Here is a 19897-nt window from a genome sequence, read left to right on the forward strand (position 1 = left end):
AATATGTAATCTGTTGTGTTTGGGCACTTCTGGAGACACAAACTATGTTGATTGTAAACTCTGTGAGCAAACCATTTACCCATCTCCCATTGCGCTTTTGTCCCCAGCACTTTGTGTAATGCGGTACTGTTACAAATTAATGATTAGTTGACAATGAAATTTGTAGTGGACAAATTTAAAAAATCAACGTTGACGATGATATCGACTAATTGTTGCAGCCCTATTGAATAGTATTTACTTATTATTTCAGTTTTATTTGTAATTCTAATTTCAAATCGCTTTATGCTTTTTCTATTACTTGGACTGAAAAAACAGTAACTAAAGTATTTGTGCCAGCCTCATCAAAGGACTGTGATATTGTTCACTGGAATGACTTGTGAACATTAGAGACAAAATCAGAACATTCATCACAAAATAATGTTATCCTTAAATAAGAGATATCACTTTGCCTCTAAATACATATTGCCTGTGATAGCATGTAAATATATATATCAGAGCTACATATGACTAAAGAAATTATGAATTAAATGGAAAGTCATCAGAACTCTATGAATATATTTTTTCCTATAAGTGTTCGATTGCACGACTTTGTGATTGTTTTTGTACTGTAACAACTTATTTATACTTGAACAACTTAATTAAGATATTTACTTTCGATTTGAAAGGGAATGTATTGTAAAATTTAGGCTGTGACACAATCTATGTATCAGTACAGAGAACAGAGAAAATAGAAAGTAAATTATCATATAAATAATTATCTAATTGGCTAAGTGCATTTAAATAGTATAACAAAATGGCAGTCCTAACACTAACAGAATTCTAAGGGTTAATGTTCAAAGTGTCTCCTAGCAAATAATGTTCAGGAATTTAGCCCATAGTTTAATCAGTAAGCATTAGCACATGGTCTGTGAAGAGCTCATGGGTGTGTTCGATTGAGCCAGTATGCTATGCTCACGTTAGGAGGGTTGTGGTTCAAGTGCTGCAGGCCACACATGTGGAGCAGTTAAAAGCTTGTTTGGTTTATTGTGTGTTGTTGCTGATGGGATAAGGCTTTACAGAGGTGGGATAATATGCAGCATGTTTGTTATATTGCAGTTTTCCAGGGACACACACCTTCCTGCTCATGCTTAGCATTATATCTTATACATCATACATGGTGTCTGAGCCAGTTTGGAGAAAACAGTGTTCTTATTTGTTTACTGATTCTATTCTCTCTGTTTTCTCTCTCTCCTCTCTTTTGATTCTAGTTTGATTCTAGTACTTCTAGGGCTTTCTTTTTTCTCAGTTCTTAATTAGATATATTTTTATAAAATGTATCATGTTTATCTCTGTTAATAGTAAAAATCTAGGATTTTGCAGAAAATGCATAACAGAGTGCAACTATAAACTGTATTTTGAGTGTTGCAGCAGGGGTGGCAATCAAACATTTTATGTTTTGGGATTACTGCAGGTTCTAGTGTTGTAGGGCACTTATGCAGATTCTAGGGGCATATTTAGGGTATGAGGACTACTGTTTGTATACTCTGTACTGATTTGTGGCATGCTATTTAGTGTCTTTTCTGTACAACCACCTGCAGGAGGAGGAGAGTGAAGAGAAGAGGGATCTTGATGAAGGAGATGACGAAATGCTCTTTGATGAAGACTTTGATGCTGAAGATGAGGCAGAGGACGAGGATGGTGCTGTGGTCCTGGAAGAGGAAGAGGAAGAGGAAGAGGTTGAGGAGGAGAAGGAGAGTGCCAAAATGAAGGTCCTGCGCATAGTTGCAGGAGTGGCATCAAAAGTGAAGGAGATCATTGGCAACCTCATTACTACAGCAGGAAAGGTGGTGGTGACTATATTGCTGGGAGTGACAGGTAAGAAATGTTCAACTAAAATGGTTAAAACAGAATTCTACAAAATATATTCAATAGTATGGGATGTTTATTTTTTATACAGAAAATGAGTAGAGAAAAATGTAAAACTATTAATTTGTTTTAAATAACAATTAGTATTTATTGTAACTTTTTATTTTTATTACTTAAAGAGAAGGGTTTTTGTTGGTCCTGGTTGGTCTCTTTTTAGTAACATGTAAATGTATAATAAATGTAGTTTGTTCTTATTTGTTCCTTTTGTATCTTTTTATATGTAAAATAAAAATGTCAAATATCACACCCTTTGAGTTATTATCATTATATATTTATATATATATATTAATGAGTAAAGAAAATAAAAGATTAAAGAGTAAAGATTTAATGATCTTCATATGGTTTATATTAAATTATTATAGTTTACATAAAATTCAGAAAATTATTATTTTTTACATAGTATTCAGAAAATATGCACAAAATATTCAGAAATATGCAAACATATGCTACATTGTGTTAAAAAAGGTGTAATAAAGAAGAAAAGGTGTACTGTTCTAATAACAAAAGAAAATAGAATTATAGTAAATAGTGTTAAATTATAGCTAAAACTGTGTATTTTGTGTGTACTTTTCGCTGTGTAATCTTCCTAACACTAGAAATGCCACACTGGTCTAACTTCTTGTTCCTACATTCGTTTTTCCTGCCCTCACAGGTATGATGCTGCCCTCTCTGACCTCAGCCGTTTACTTTTTTGTCTTCTTGGCTCTGTGCACGTGGTGGTCCTTCTGCCACACCTTCGACACTCTTCTCTTCAGTTGTCTGTGTGTGCTAATGGCCATCTTCTCTGCTGGTCACCTCTTCCTCCTCTACCTCTTCCAGTTCCAATTCTTCCAGGACAGCATCTCAGTCAACGACACCTACGCCAGGTATGGGACAGAGCTTCTGGTCTTTTAACTAGAGAATTAGTTCATCACTAGCAGTTTTAATGGTAACACATGTCAGCTTTATTTTGCAAGTGTAGTCATACTTTGTTCATTTTCAGGATTTATTTAGATCATATTAATTGCTTTTCTTTAATGTAGTGCTTGGTATTACAAGACTGACTATATTTGTCTTTAGATTTATAGCTCAAAGCCGTTTTAAAGAAAGTAGACATCTAGATTTCACATCATAAGAGCAAAAAGGTGACAACAAACCTGGGCTACATAAGTAAAAGATTAATGCACATTTAACATGTTGTGGTACATCAACTACTGTGTTCTTCTGAATGCTAACCAAGCTAGCAGTCCCTGTGTTCTGGATGTACTTGGTCTTGTGCTTTATCACCTTTATAATCAATACCACTGCTGTAAATAATTTATGTCTAAGTGCAAGACTCCCCTTCAGCATAGTGCTATGTTGTAGTGACCTTTTCTGAAACAATAGTAGTACATGCTGTACCTGTAAGAGGTTTGGGAGATAACAGTTTAACACCTGTTCTCATCTGCTATGACAATAAACATAGGCTGTCAGTAAAATATACTTTTAATGTCCTATCTTGCACTCTGTACAAAAATACAAAATAAAATATTATTGCTGTTCCTGTAAATGACCTGTTCACGTACTTTTACAACATGAACAAGCAGGTCAGTTTCTTCTGCTAAGAAGCACATAAGTACTGCGCCTTTAAATAGTAATCCGCCAAAGTCAGCTGGTTCTTAAAGGGAATGGCAAGTGAGACACTCATTTAATTTTACATCTAATTAAGAGATTTTTAATTAAGAGATTTAGTACAGGTGTTACCAAAGACACACAGACATGCCCTAAATCAAACTGTGTGTTGCATGGTGGACGTCTGAACACACCTGATGGAGAGTGCTAATTGCAAAGTGATCTGTGATACAGGGACATTTTCTATATCTATCTATCTAAGTATTGTGACATTATCCATGATATGTTTTTACTGATGTGGCTCATTCTGAAATGCCTCTTCTTTTCCCAAAATACCAGCTCGTCATGCTCTGATTGGGCTGCTGATGGAGCCAGGGTCTCTTTATACATCCAGCACTTTCCCTCAGCCTTTGTATTGTTGTCCTTGACTTCCTGGTTGGAAATTGATTTTACAAGCTTTAATTCGGTCGCCTTGGAACAGTAAGGCCATTATTTCTAAGTATAGCTGCACTGCCTCAGACAGCTCTCACTTCCCCCTATTCATTTAGCCTCATCTCATTCTCCTTTTAAAACACTGTCAATTTGATGGATCAACACTGTAAATCCTTCATTAGCAAATGTTATAAGTGGAGTTTATGAGCCAGTGTGAATGATGTTAAACTACAAGTTACATACTGTTAGAGGTGTAACAAAAAAACCAACAAAAAAACAGAAAGTGCACCTTCTTTTGTTGATGACATATTCTGTGATGTATCCTTGGTTCCACTAAAATTGGTGCAAATGTGGTCTGACTTGCTGAAAAGCACAGAAAAGCAAAACCAGTTTAACTAACTAAACTGTAAACTGGTGACTCTGGAGAAAGATCAGCAAACATATATACAGTACCAGCAAAAAATGTGAAAACACCATCTTATTTAGTGTTTTTTTTTTTTCATTATTTTATTTATTTTCTACATTTCAAATCAATTTTAAAGACCTCAAAACAATTAAAGGACACGTATGGAATTACGAATTAAACAAAAAAGTTTTTGGCCTCCACAACCCCCTGACCTAAATCCAACTGAGATGGGTGATATGGTATGAGCTGGAGCACAGCGTGAAGGCACCTCCAGGAACTCTTTCGAAACCTCATAAAGCCACTGAGAAAATACCAAGAGCGTGCAATAAGAATCTGAACTGTAAAACATATTCTGGTTTGTTTAACTTTTTTTGTTTACAAAATAATTCCACAATTGTGCCTGTATACCTTTAATGTTAAAATGTTAAAAGTCATAAACAGAAAGAAAACACATTGAAATAGATGTGTCCAAACTTTTGAGTTGTAAGTGTGTTGTAGTATGTTGAAGTATGTATCCTGAGGGTTACATGATGCTCTCTGGGCATACTGAATCACTGTGCCAGTTTCAGCCTACATGGTAGGTGTGTCCACATCCCATGGCCTAATTGTGGTTGATGACAGAGTCTTGGCCTCGGTCTACAAAACCGTTGAGAGAAAGTGTGGACAGGCACCACTTCCCACATAATGTCCTGTTTGCATTCACAATAGAGCCATGGAACTTGGCCATTCCCAGGTAAAGGAAGGAGCAGGAGCAGGAACTGACATCATCATGATGGAGGGCAAGATGAGAATTTGACTTATTGCAAAGGAAATGGAAGCATTGTAATGCCTTAAATGAATAAATATATATAAAAAAAATAACTCTCTTTTTTCTCTCTTATAGATTGTTTGGCATCTCTGGAATAGTCAAAACAGACTGTGTCTCCACATGGAGGTTGACTGTACATGCGGATGTGAAGTGGCACCATTGTGTCAATCCAATCATGCTCCTGATACTGTACTACACACTTGCCACACTGATACGCCTCTGGCTGCAGGATCCCATAATAACAGTTAAGATATGATGTTTTAATTTATTTTATTATGGTTTGAATTAGGTAGCCCATAGTGGTTGTGCATTTAGTTTGAAACTACTTGAGGGCTTATTATTTTTATTCCTAGGACTAATTAGAGATAGCACAATTTATAATATTACAGTAATATTATACTGCACATTACCTAGAATTAACTAACAAAAAAATAGGATATCTTGCTTAAAAAAATGTGAACACTACTGCTTCACAGGAAATAAATCACAACATGACATCAATTTAGTTAGGATTAGATCTGATTTTCAACCGAATTCCCATCCAGCCCTTTTCACATGATATGGTACTAATTGTTACAACAATGCCATCTCTGAACTGGGCAAAAGAATCACGTGCCATGATTATACATAAGATAATATAATTTATTGGTAGCAGTTTCATGCATACTATGTGGGAACACATGCATGTAGATTCCCTACACTTAAATTCACAAAACTAAAAAAGTGTGAATTTACTTAACAAAAGCAGTAAAATGTAGCTTTACGCATGCAGCATAATTCAGGATTACACATTTTAAGTCTCTGTATAAATATATATATATATATATATATATATTTTTTTTATATATATACCATCTGTTCCCCCTGACAAAATCCTTTTATCAATAGTCTTCACACCCAGAAACACAGTAATATTCTCTCCTTCTTTCATGCTTGTGGCTACATGCTACCCTGCAGTACATAGTTTTATGGAGTTGTCAATAATCTGTCCTTTGAAAACCTGCATGTAAGAGAACTTATTGATCTGTACGCTGAGTGTTCCTCTGTTTACAATCTGGAAAGCTAGCAGTGTAGTTTTCTCTTATTAGGCTATAAATCTGTAGGTGACAATAAAGAGAAGCCATTCCAGAAAGTATTTAATGTTAATGTGCATAACAGAATAATTATGTTTTGTGTTTATATAGCAAGCTAGATTTGATCAAACTATAGTTACATAATGTTGTATTTAATCATTAATATATATTTTTTTAATAATATTTTGAAAACATTACCGTATTTTTCGGGCTATAAGGCGCACTTAAAATACTTATTTTTTCCCAAAAATCGTCATTGCGCCTTATAATGCAGTGCGCCTTGTGTATGGATTTTGCTTGTGTTTACTGACCTCGATTTTATGTGGTACACGGCGCTCTGTTGTGCAGAATTCCTCACCCACGCCAGAAAAAGATCCCCCTCTTGGGCTAGCGCGCGGTTACCTTTGACTGCCGTACTGCCTCTCGGCTGTGGTTCAGGGTAGCTAGTTTCCACTGTAGCTCCGTGGCCAGAACAAGGTGCCGGTAAACTTTCCTTTCCACCCGTTCTGGGGTAATAGCACAAACTGTTTCTTTTTAGCGCCCACTTCTAAGTAAAGTTAACCTCTTAACACGCGCTGGCCCACCGGCGGGCCAGAAATATTTAATATTTCATAACTGGCTGTGTTTCTGAATAGTTATGAACAGTTACAGGTTCAATATAGACATCCAATATACCATTTTAAAGCTTAGAATCTCTGCTTTTGAGCTATTTAGCCTATTTAGCGGAATATCCTTTCAGAAAATAAACATTTAGGGCGAAATATGCCTTGGTTATGATTTTAATAATTCATAACTCTCATATTTGCGTTTATCGTTCGTCCATATTTCATCGAATGCGGTCATGTCATACACCATTCGAACCGTCTGGCTCTCCGGATTCCAGAACTGTGCTTTTACTGTAGGATGTATGTTTCATGAATTAGAGCTGCGTCAGAGCGCATGTTTCCAGTAATAAAAGGCTCTCTCTCCTTTTGTCCTGGGGTAACCTCCGGTCACTGCCGCCACCCCCCGAACACACACCCGCGCTCAGCCACAGGTCCTACCTTCAAAACGCGTCCAGACTAAAGAGAATCCATCAATCCAGTCTCCTGTAATCCACAGTTATATCCAAACAGCGCTGGAAATCACTTCATCCAGAAATGAAACTTATCCAATCTTTATCTCTGTTTTAAAACCGTTTTATTCACCGAATTCGGCACAACACGCTATTATAGTCAGAAGCCTCGCGGAGTAATGCGGTACTTGCTGTGCTTCAACATAATATTATGGTCTGTCGGAGCGTTGCGGCTACCGTTGTCAGGAGCGTCGCGGAGTAATACGTACTTGCTGTGCTTCAACATAATATTATGGTCTGTCGGAGCGTTGTGGCTACCGTTGTCAGGAGCGTCACGGAGTAATACGTACTTGCTGTGCTTCAACATAATATTATGGTCTGTCGGAGCGTTGCGGCTACCGTTGTCAGGAGCGTCGCGGAGTAATACGTACTTGCTGTGCTTCAACATAATATTATGGTCTGTCGGAGCGTTGCGGCTACCGTTGTCAGGAGCGTCGCGGAGTAATACGTACTTGCTGTGCTTGTTGATTTATTGCTCAGAGATGTTGTTATTTTTCACAGATATTGTGAAGGATTTATTGCTCAGAGTTATTGTTACTGATATAAATAAAGTTTCATTTAGTGCGCCTTATAATCCAGTGCGCCTTGTGTATGGACTAACACTAAAAATAGACCGTTCACTCATCGTGCGCCTTATAATACGGTGCGCCTTATAGTCCGAAAAATACGGTACTTCTCAGTGTTTACATTTTTTGGAATTACCTCAAAGATGCAGTGCCTTTGTTAAGAAGGGATAATATACACAGTCCTCTGCAAAACCAGAGAAAAGTTTGATCTAGTGAAATTTCTGTCAAAAGTGTCTAAGATCAAGTCAGTAAGCCTAAAGCCTATTTATAGGCTAGGGCTGTACTCAATTTAGAATTTTGTTAGTAAAATCAGGTTTGGTTGTTTATTATGTATATTTTACTATTTGTTTGTGTTGGTGAAGAACCACATTCTTTAGTTCCACAGCTGCTTTCTGACACATAAAGAAAGTCCAGCAGTCATGGAAACATGTATTTTGAGCATTTAAAAATCACTACAAGTTGTACCGCATATTAGGATTCTCTTCCTCCATTTTGGCCTCCAGATTTTTTTTTTTTTTTTTTAGATGTAGCATTATTCCTATCTTAACGCTATTGTGCACTTTTGCCTCTGTTTTATAAAAAAAGGCCTTGACTGGGTCTTCTAATGGTTATTTAACTTAAATTTTTCATAAGTTAAATTAAATCAGTCATAATTAAATTAGAATCAGAATCTAAATAAAATATCAAAGTATGTCACATTGAATAGTGTTTTTTTTTCTTTCTTACAGGAAGTGTGCTCTAAAATGAAAAAAAAAAAGTTTTTCTAGGAACCCCTAAAATTTTGCGTACATCTGTATTTGTAAGCATACAGAAGTCTATGCTGATGTAACTTGGACAGTTATTTACCTAATAACTTATCTCATAGGAGCCTAAGGAAGAAGAGTGTACCGAAAACTGTGCGGTCCACACAGCAGACAAGAGGAGACTGCTGTGGTGGAGGGCACATCAGAGGACAGAAGAGAAAAACGTAAGTAATGTGACCAATAAAAATGTCTCAAAAGCTCTATTCCTGATAGCAATCAGAAGTCTTTGTCTATGGGCTAGCAGAATGCAGCCATATTGTGCTAGCTGCAGGGTTACAGCTCTCTTCAGCAGGACTGAAAGCTTTTGGCCCAGTCCGACAGGAGTGAGTGATGGTCTCTAATTTCAGTTGCGTTGCTCCACTTTGTTCCAGCTTAGCATTGATGTTAGAGAACAGGGTAATGCCATCGACCTTCTTCTGCTGGTCAATATTTTCACCTTGCTTCTTTCTTCTCTCTCCATCTCTCTCTCTCCCTAGCTACTGTCCACACTGGATGGTTACAGCACCTCTGAGGTTAGAGTACATCTGTGGTTTTTCCAAGTGTTATGTAAGCCTCTGTTCACACTGGCAAGTTTAAGCCCAGTGAATTACAAATTTGCTTGATGTGCACTTGTTTTGGCATAATTCTGATTAGGATTGTGTTTGTGTTGCGGTGTGAGGTTTGCGTTTCATAGATAAAGCAAACCTCATGATAAAAGTGTCATGATAAAAGTACAGTATTAAATATATTGAAAACAATCAACAATGCTTTGTACATAATGCAGACATTAAATGTCATTACATGTTAGGATAAACAGGTTAAGCAGATTTGTTTGATTCTTCATTTGGGTAAGTTAAGAGAGTAAAATATGCTTTTTATGTACCTAATAGGCAGCGATAGTAAACTCCAATGGAACATCTTTTGGCTATGTCTCCACCCTAAATTCAGAAAATGGACCAGTTGGCTTAGACCTGTATTCTACTCCGACGTATAAAGTGGATCAAACTAATGATGTGCAAGGTGAGACTCTTACTCTTTATACAAACAAAAATAGATATTTTATTTTGTAGATATTTGGAACAGTCTATTTGGGAGGCACTGTCTTAAACATCTATTGTTGCATAGCATGTTAAACTAAAAAAACATGGCACACATTTGTCAGAGACTTGATACATTTTACATTCCGCATGAGCATGCTAACCCACTAGCAAGCAAGCTTACTCAACTAACAAGTAAGCTAACCCAACAAACTAAGTTAATTTGAGCTTCAGAGTACCCACAATAACATCTTCTTGGACAAAATCCACAAGCACAAATCCTACTGAAAACATGCAACCATATGTATATAAATAAAGAAATTAACATCAGTGTTTCAGTCCTCACCTTTTTTTCCCCAAGTAATAAGGATACATGCAACGTAAGTCATTTTAAGAGACTGAATGGGATTCTTATGTAGGAAACTCACTTTACATTTTCTGATAGTATTTAATGTTTTCAGGGGACAGTTTAAAATTGTGGGGAAATAACTGTAATTTTTCTGCAAGAAAATATTGTATAGAATCAAAAATTGGCTGTAATCAAGAGGAACCACAGTGAACACATAATAAAGAAAAGAAATGATGATAGAGATAAGGGATAACGATGTGTTAGGCCCTAGTACCAATAATGGATGGAAAAGCCCAGTGGACATTTTGGAATTTTTTTGGGCAGCCAACCAGGTAAAAAAAAAAAAAAGGGTTAAAAAAATTCATAATATCCAAAGACAAACCACCTCACAGAAACAACACAAATCTTACATTTTTGTTTAATGCTGCCTAAAAGGTTTATACAGCTACCCTTTTATAAATAAATATGATTACCCTACTGTAGAAAACTTGTTCTAATCAAAAATAATGAATTAATTACAGACATGGTTTTAAGCTAGATTTTTTTTTTATTGTTAAGTGCTGGTTTATGCATGCATGTAATGACAGTATTTGATTGTGTGTAATATAGACCACAAAGATGTAGAGCTCTATGAGGTTGTGGACGTGCCACAGGAGGAAGAAGAAGAGGAGAAGACTGAAGATAGTGAGCAGACTGACAACCCTGGCACTTTTGCTAAAGTTTTCAAGTTCATAATGAAGCAAAGCTATGTCTGCGCTCTGATTGCCATGATGGTGAGCAGGACAAAGGGTTGAATTCCCCATGTTCTTGTAGGTTTTCTGGTTAATAATTTAAAAGTTTGAACATCTCTTTTTTTAAAAGTGCATAGCATTGGTGTTTTTGTAACTTTCCACCTGACAGTCATATTGAAGACCTATTCGGAAGTCCCACCAAGATAATTTTAGGAGTAGAAATATTTTCAAATCATGTTTTCACAAAAGACAAGTGTTAGTGCATTAAATAAAGTAATTTCAGCTTGTGTGGTTTCTGACACTGTAGGACACACTAGGTTTTTAAGCTATGTAGTTCCTTTTTTAAATAACAGTAGAACCCACATAAGCAAATTTGAGTTTATTTAATTTAGAATTTACAGTTTAAGGCAAGTGTGGGATATTTAGTAATGTGTTTTTTGCTTTTGTTTAAAATCTACCATAATGTGTAAAAAAATGTGTTCTTATCTTGTAGACCTGGAGCATTACATATGTGAGCTGGCTGACATTTGTATTCCTGTTGTGGTCCTGCGCCTTGTGGATGGTGCGGGATAGGAGGAAGTATGCTATGCTGACCTCGCCATTTATGGTCGCCTATGGTAATCTGTTGCTGGTGCTGCAATATATCTGGAGCTTTGAGACTTTGAAAGATGTCCCTGACATTTTTAAGACACCCACTGTTCCCTTCTCTGAACTCAGCTCAAAGGTAATAGAAAGACCCATTCTAATCCACATAAAATAAAGTCAGTAAAAAGGGCAAGTTACCTTGTGGCTAACATATTAGCAGTATTCAGAGCATTATATTCGGACACAGAATATTTTTTTGTCTCAAAGGTTGTATTTTAAATGTCCTCTGATCAAATCGTACATCCCTACAGATTCTTCTCAATTCATCATTTTAGTTGGTTAGCGTGCATGTGCCCACATGGTAAATGACTGTACCTGTGTGTTTGTAGGTGCTGTGTTTGCTAAGTTTCTGGCTGCTGTTACGCCAGACCCTGACAGAACGGCAAGACAAGTTAAAAGAGGAAGCAGTTCTTTCTGAAGTTACAGTCGAGACTGAGAAAAAAGGTGAGACACAGACAAGACCAGAAAATAAATGGTTTACAGGACACAAACATTTTGCATCACCTTCCTCCTATGATGACCTGTGTGCCATAGGTATATTTGGAGAAAAATAACACAGTGCACCACTAAAAGAACAACATGATGTGATTAGAGGGAGTAATAAATAACTTGAAGTGCAGTTAAACCAGATAACTGAATCAGGACTTAGAAACTGTGGCTCTCTCATAATACAGCTTTATCGTTAGCTTCTGGGCGTTAGTAATAAAAAAGGAAAATGTATTTTTTCATGTTCAGTTGTTATATTTCTTCGCTTACATGATGAACATAATATGTATTAATATCTAGTTATGTCCAAAACGAATAAATTAAAAACACTTTAAAATGTTACTTTTGCCATCTGGTGTTGTCTGCCATGTAATGTGTTAAGTACTATGTACATGTTAGAATGGTATCCTAGGAGGCTCCTCATAAAGTTGTGAATAGGACTGTTATTATGGACCGTTTAGATTAAACAAGTAGGAAAAACAGTTATCAAATGAATGTATTTGAATGTCTTAAATCATATATAATGTCTTGGTATGCATTGCCAGACACTGTAGTTGACAAATTAGAAGATTTTTGTTTGTTTTGCAGATGAAGAAAAGCAAGTGGAAGAGGATGGCATGGAGAATGATTTGGTGCAGGTTGTGGGGAAACTGGTGATGGCTATGTTGGTTAAGTACTGGATCTACATCTGTGGCAGCATGTTCTTCTTGGTTAGCTTTGAGGATGTGGATCACATAGCCATGTACAAAGTCTTCTACATGATGATGTTCCTCTTCTGTGTAGCCATGTATCAGGTACTGCTTAAAATATTAAGATTGCACACATTTTGTAACCTGTTTGTAAATGATTACATGATGATTTGCTACATTTATCATAATTTCACACATAATTCCAGGAGCTACCATATGTACTGTGAGTTTTAGCATGTTCAAATGTGTGGATTTGTTCTAGACTGTTTAGAATCTTATTTAGTTTAGATGTAAAGGTGACCTTCTTGTCCCCAGGTGGATTTCGAGCGGTGGCGAAGAATCCTGAAGTATTTCTGGATGTCAGTGGTTGTGTACACCATGCTGGTAGTCATCCTTATCTACACCTGCCAGTTTACAACCTCTGTTCCCTTCTGGTCTAAAGTGACGGGTGTAAGCACTGAGAGGTATGTCAACACCCAGCAAAAATACTAATTTATTTTAATGGGCAAATGTGAACGAAAATAATCACTGTATTTTTATCTTAAGTAAGGCTCATAAGAAATATAAATAAAATAAATGGACAGAACAGAAACAAAGTAATAACAATCATAAACCTGTTTTTACTAACACACAAGACCAAAGAAAGAAACACTAAAACGTAGTCTGACCAGAAAGTGACCAGAAATAGGCATAAATCCGGGCAAAACATGATAACATTAAAGTAATATTACAGGATTTGACGCAAATGTGACATACATCATTGAACAGTTATTTTAAGAGATTCCATTCATGACATTTTTTAGCAGTGTTACAATCTAGATTAGAAATGACACAGATGGCATTCTCCCTATTACAGTTAGTGAAGCATCAACATGATGAAGTTAATTAAAGGTAAAAAAAAAAAAAAACTATTTAATTTTGCTTTATGCAAAGTTTGAATTAGGTTACCACAATATAGCTTTTCCAGTGTTTTTGGTTTTGTTATTATCCAGTTAATGCTCAAATTGTACATAATAAAATATATATAAAAAAAAAAATATATATATATATATATATATATATATATATATATATGTGTGTGTGTGTGTATGTATATGTATATATATATGTTGTGCTGTTAAAAAGTCTATATATTTTTAATTGTTTGTTTATTCTTTTCTATTCCTCTTCTGCAGTCTTGGAAAGCTGGGTCTGAAGCAGTTTGAAGTGACAGAGTTGTTTAGACGAATCTTCATCCCTACATCCTTCTTGCTAGTGTGCATTCTTCACCTGCACTACTTCCATGAACACTTTCTTGAGCTCACTGACATCAAAGCTGTGGTTGCAAAGCAGGACAGTAGCATCTACAGGTGAGGAACGTTTTCACAACTAGCATGTTTTTCTTCATTCTAGTATATTCTGGTATATTTCTAGTGTATTCTAGAAATTACAAACTCCAGTTGTATTAAATAATCATATGAAGCAGTTGTTTAGCGTGTCAGTTGAAGTTTTCCTCAATGTCATGTTGTTTTTGTTTTATGTTTATGTTGTAACACTAATAAATCATGCGACAGAAATGGGGTAAAATATTAATTAACTGATAATTATTCTGTTAGTTTAGTTATTTTAGTTATTATATTAGTTATTTCGTATTGTATTTTTTTTATTCAACCATTTGTCTTTCTCATCTTCATCTTATTCACATCTTAACAAATCATCTGCTCTTATCTCTCCTCAACATCTTTCATTGCATTTGTTCCACAGCCATGCCAAAATCAGTGCTCGTATCTGTGTGATTATGGATAGGTGGGTGACTGTTCTCATCCTACAGCATCCATGGACCCTCAGCACTGAATGTGTTAATCTTCTTTTGACTCCCCTCTCTCCTTCTGTCTCCAACTATTTTCCCTACTTCAAACTTGCTTGTAACACAATTAGTGCAACTATTGTAAAACAAACATGTTTTATTTTTTTCTCTCTACTGAATAAGAGAGAAACCCCTTATATATTATTTCTGTTAGTAATGGATGGATGCAGCAGTGCACTGACACTGTATTATTTGTTTGTGAATGTTTCCTTTTATTTCAGTCCCAGGCATATGCTATGCACAACTGAAGACAATGAGAGACCCATAGGCCTCACCCACGATAACATCTCTGTAGCCGTCTTATTTTCAATCCACTCACTGCATTGAAAATCTTTACCTTCGCTCAGCATGTCCACAATGTTCATCCCCCATTTCCACAGACTGCTGTTCTTCCTGACTGTTACCTGTGATGATTTGTGGTTTTAAATAATTGTTCTTTTGCAATTTGATATTTAAATTAGGACGGTCACTTTCAGTTATATTTGTAACATTGTCAGGTACTAAATGTTTTGAGAAGTAATTTATTGGTTGATTATTGATTTATTGAACAGAAGCTAGGCATGTTTTTTTTTTTTCCAAAACATTCCATATTAGTAAAAGATAACCTAAGAAGACCTAGAAGAACATAATAAAATACACATATTTAGCTGAATTTTAAATGTACATGATCATCATGCAAACATACTTATTATTGAGATTTGTTTTGATGGTAAATGTGAATCTACACTATTTTGTTTCATTTTAATAGATTGTTTTTGTGACAGCCCTAATTTGATTCCTAATATTTTGCTTACTACTTTCTACATTTTCTGCTCTGTAAATATTTGCTTTTTTAACAGTATCAAGCAAAAAATCCCTACTCCTCAGAGCAAGTAAGTAAGTTTGTGGCAGTACAGTTAAGCTTACAATGCCATGCAGCCATGCCCTGCAACCTTTCAAACCCCTTGCCCTTCATCACTTGAGGAGACAGCACTTATGGCACGGTTGACCTTGATTTCTCTTTATTGATATTTTGAGCAATGTTGACTATACCTTTAATTCTGACTGAGATTGCTGGACCATAATACTTTCTGCCCAGTATATTTGATACTTTGTTTGACTGGCTACCTATATCAGTGAAAGAATGAATGTTTGTTCATTTTGAAATATTTTCATACACAACCACCTCCCTGCTGTCATGTGAAGGACTCAGAGCATCCATTACCCAAATCCTGCCTGTACAACACAACCCAAGTCGCGCTGTTTGATATTATTTTATGAAATCACTAACCTTCTGCTTATTAAGAGTCAGATTATTGGATGATAAATACTTGTTACATGAACAAATAAAGGTTGAGTAATATTAAGCATTTAATGACTTGAATGGTTAGTGCTTTTATAAATATAAAAATGCAGTCTGTGTCCAAATATCTTAGACAATAATACATATGGCTTACAATTTGCTTTACAGACTTGCCCACCCAGATGGGAGCTTGGCAGACCTTACCATGATGAGCTCCTCACCTGAGCCCTTACTTAAAGAGGATAAAGAAAAGGAGGTGCTGGTGGTGGAGGCCATTATGGAGGAGAAAAAGAAGGATGACTCTGTCCAACTGTCGAGTCATGAAGGAAGCCAACAGTGCAGCGTGGCTACAGATCCAGAAATTCCATCAGAACAGAGTTCTGGTAGTCCCACATGCAAGATTTTTGTAAAAATGTGCTCTTCCTAAATATGTGCATTTTTTAACACTGAATGCTATTAAATCTCACTTTATTATGATTTAAAGTAATAATGTTAAATTTAAATTGGATGGAGCTATTGGACTGTGTCTGGCAGGGAAAAAGTTTTAGGCTCTTGTGTTCACATTTGCTACATAACATAAGCTGCTCACTTACTGATCAAATATAAGCAATCCTGTATGTTTGCAAACATTAGTCTGTTCTTCTGAGAAGCATTCTCTTAGTATATCCTGAACATTTTTTTCCACCAGCTATGAGTTGTAAAAAATAGGAATTATGGGAATAAAGTAGAATTAATTTATTATAGACCGTAGGTCAGTAGAACATCACTGTCCAGTCTGTCAGTTGGATTAATACGTCTGTAAGCAGTACCTTCTTATGCATTATTATTGTACCCTTCTGCTCCATTTCTCTATTCAGTTACATAGGGCATGATGTGAGCAAGCACAGTTTTTTATGTTGAACATAGGATGCAGTTAGTTGGTTAATAAATACCTTAGCACCAGTTGTTAGATAGTTTCTCTACATTTATTGCACTGTAAACCCATACGTTGTTTGAACTCAAATGAAAACGTCTGTTTCACATAAAATTGAATTTCTAAACAATACTTATTCCTAAAACAATACTCATACCCTACCATTCTGTAGGATCAAATTTTTGCTTTACATAAATATATGTTAAAATAATAATAATTAGCTATGCAAATAAGATCCACTTGTTAGTGATTTTAAACTTAATGTTTTTGTTTAGATTTGAAGAGCAAGTGGCACCTGGTGGTGGATCGTCTGACTGTGCTGTTTCTGAAGTTCTTGGAGTACTTTCATAAACTGCAGCTTTTCATCTGGTGGCTGCTGGAGATGCATATTGTGAAGATTGTTCCTTTCTATATCATATTAGTGTGTGTCAAAGAGGTAAGGATCAAATTGTTAGTTGTTAGTTGTTGAGAAAATGATGTACGCTAGAACGTGAATCTATAAAGTGATTTTCAAATGTCCAGATTCATTATATTTAGATAATAAGTATTTAAAAAGCATACTCTAATTTCTTCCAGTCACATTTATGTTCTTTGTGTTGTAATATTCACACTGCAATATTAAAATGATATTTTGAAATGTGAGATTCCATTTTTTTACATAATGAATAGTAACCGAGTCAAATTATTATTTGTCAGAGATGCACAACTCTTATTCTGTGGTACTTGCAGGTGTCTCTTCTGAACTATGTTTTGCTGGCCTCTTGGGCTTTTGCTTTGCCCTATCGTCAGTTCCGCACATTGGCCTCCAGCATTTGCATTGTGTGGACTTGTGTTATCATCACCTGCAAAATGTTTTACCAGCTAGAAACCATAGAGCCAAGAAACTACTCCGTAGAATGCCTAAAGGTATGTGCCTGGGTGTCATGTGGAATGTACCTAGATTTTTTCCTTTTTTAAAAAAAAAAGGATATGTTGAATCACAGTTCAAAACCAATGCCTAATTTTTCTTAGTTGATTTTCAGTGAATCTGTATTCATTATTACGTTCACCAGTTATTTCCGTTACAATTGTGGGATAGGCTTTCTTTATTTAACCTTCATTTAACATGAAGGATATGACCTAAATCCAGACTGAATTTTACTTAAACTATCATTTTCAGAAGGGTCTTTTATAAACATATACATCCACAACTTTAGTGTGATTGAATACTGACAAAATATTTATATAGTTTTGTTATATCTGCCAATTGAAATGCAATCCCCTATTTTAATGCATATTGCATATTCTGCTTTTTGTGCATATGTTTCCGTATTTCTCATCAGCCCGAGAACATCACTGACGTTTACATAAATCAATCCCTGTTGTACACTGACCCAGTAGATCCTGCAAACTGGGTTGGACTACGCAAGAGTAAAGAACTCTTGACATACCTTACGGTAAGGAAATGGCTCACTCTATAAAACCTTTTGTTTGGTCAAGGTTAGGGTTATCTTGCTCTAATTTGTCAGTATTGGCAAAATACTGACAAATTGAGCAAAATATGTCTGTATAATCTTTTCAGTATTATTGCCTGTGTATGTTTTTTACAGTGACACACATTACTGAAAACTGTTTTGTACGTCTTTGTCCTCTATGTTTCAGAATGACTTACTAATCGTGGCCATTTTGGCTTTTGAAGTTACCATCTACAGACATCAGGAGTATTTTCGGCGACACAACAAACTTTCTCCTCCCCCTTCCAGAACCATCTTTCATGATATCACTCGCCAGCACCTTGACAATGGTATCATCAACTGCATCAAATACTTCATTAATTACTCCTTCTACAAATTTGGTGTAGAGGTATGTCAGATTACGTGTTTTAAATGTGTTAGATTATTTTTTATGTAATTTTTAGTACAAGTACATGTGCTCCTCCCTTCATAATCGATGCAATCTATTCTTCATTTTAGGTGTGTTTTCTACTAGCAGTGAATGTGATTGGCCAGCGGATGGACTTCTACTCCATGTTGCATGCCTTTGCACTGGCAGCAGTGATGTACAGGCGCAGAAGAAAAGCTATTGCTGAGATTTGGCCTAAATACTGCTGCTTTCTAGCCTGCATGATCACCTTCCAGTATGCTATGTGTATAGGCATCCCACCAGCAGCTTGTAGTGGTGAGTGTCACTGTGGGCCTATGCACTTAATTTGTGTCTGAATGTTCATAAAACTATAATTCATAAAGTGTTAAACATGGCTCACATTAAATTGAAAGTATCAGGGAACCAAAGCCATCAGTTAGCACTGTCTAACTATCCTAATACATTGTATCTTTATTGCAGATTTATAGATTATGTTAATTTAGCTCGGATAATTAACTTTGTGGTGTTCATGCAGATTATCCCTGGAGATTTCCTTCCAGTACAACAAACTCCAACGTCATTAAGTGGCTATTCCTGCCTGATTTCAGCACCAGACCAAACTCCATGTTTCTTCTGTGTGAGTCATTACAGTACAATTTACTCTGCTTCCTCTGCGCTTGTTTCTTCTCTCTGACCATTTTCATTCATCTCTTTCTACCTCTTTTTCTCTCTCTTTCTTTGTTCTCCAGATGACTTTATGTTACTGTTAAGTGCTTCTCTGCAGCGGCAAGTGTTTGATGAGGAGAATAAGGCAGCAGTACGTTTAATGGCAGGAGACAATGTAGAAATTTGCAGAGATCTGGATGCAGCTTCGTTTAGTGTCCACAATCCTGTGCCAGACTTTATACACTGCAGGTGCTAACACACAAATACATACACAAACATGGTTAAAGCTCGCTTTGGATGACACTGCATCTCCTTATAAAATACTAATTGGAGTATAGTTTATTTTAACAGTACATATCTGTAACATATCTGTATTAATACTCTCTAAGTTATTTAAGGCTCTGATGTGCCCAAAGGGTCTCTAATGTTAGATCAACAATGGCAAGAGAAAATTGTTACTTGGTCAGCATTAAAGAATGAATACAAGCAGGATCTAACATGCTACATTTCCACACACATCTTCTTTGGCAGTGAGTGGTAATGTGAGGAAAGGTGTAGTTCACACCCAGGTGGGGAAGAGGCTTAGAGTGCACTCAGCTGATAAAGATCCATACATGCCAGCTTTTAGAGCCTAGATAGCAAGCACTCACGTTGTATATGAATATACATAGAAAGTGCTCCAGGTATCAACCGGACTATCAATATAATACTCATAAAAGAATAAGACAAAACAGC

At 36.0% G+C, this 19897-nt stretch overlaps 1 protein-coding gene across 3 annotated transcripts in view; it reads left to right on the forward strand.

The window, feature by feature from the left end:
- The window catches only part of LOC103037871 (piezo-type mechanosensitive ion channel component 2), a 62921-nt gene that overhangs the window by 24280 nt on the left and 18744 nt on the right, over positions 1 to 19897 (forward strand). For 2 of the 3 annotated variants that reach the window (XM_022678973.2, XM_022678972.2), the window contains 22 exons: positions 1578 to 1854; positions 2558 to 2771; positions 5217 to 5385; positions 8760 to 8861; positions 9174 to 9209; positions 9567 to 9696; positions 10672 to 10835; positions 11287 to 11517; positions 11768 to 11882; positions 12513 to 12718; positions 12929 to 13077; positions 13789 to 13962; positions 14357 to 14398; positions 15299 to 15331; positions 15910 to 16124; positions 16930 to 17090; positions 17384 to 17560; positions 17977 to 18090; positions 18296 to 18496; positions 18607 to 18811; positions 19032 to 19133; positions 19246 to 19411. In XM_022678973.2, coding sequence (XP_022534694.2) covers positions 1578 to 1854; positions 2558 to 2771; positions 5217 to 5385; positions 8760 to 8861; positions 9174 to 9209; positions 9567 to 9696; positions 10672 to 10835; positions 11287 to 11517; positions 11768 to 11882; positions 12513 to 12718; positions 12929 to 13077; positions 13789 to 13962; positions 14357 to 14398; positions 15299 to 15331; positions 15910 to 16124; positions 16930 to 17090; positions 17384 to 17560; positions 17977 to 18090; positions 18296 to 18496; positions 18607 to 18811; positions 19032 to 19133; positions 19246 to 19411 — 3383 coding nt within the window. The remainder of the gene's footprint in view (positions 1 to 1577; positions 1855 to 2557; positions 2772 to 5216; positions 5386 to 8759; positions 8862 to 9173; positions 9210 to 9566; positions 9697 to 10671; positions 10836 to 11286; positions 11518 to 11767; positions 11883 to 12512; positions 12719 to 12928; positions 13078 to 13788; positions 13963 to 14356; positions 14399 to 15298; positions 15332 to 15909; positions 16125 to 16929; positions 17091 to 17383; positions 17561 to 17976; positions 18091 to 18295; positions 18497 to 18606; positions 18812 to 19031; positions 19134 to 19245; positions 19412 to 19897) is intronic. The other variant, XM_022678974.2, reaches the window with a different exon arrangement.

This window comes from Astyanax mexicanus, chromosome 4 (assembly GCF_023375975.1).
Source record: "Astyanax mexicanus isolate ESR-SI-001 chromosome 4, AstMex3_surface, whole genome shotgun sequence".
Lineage (NCBI taxonomy): Eukaryota > Metazoa > Chordata > Actinopteri > Characiformes > Acestrorhamphidae > Astyanax > Astyanax mexicanus.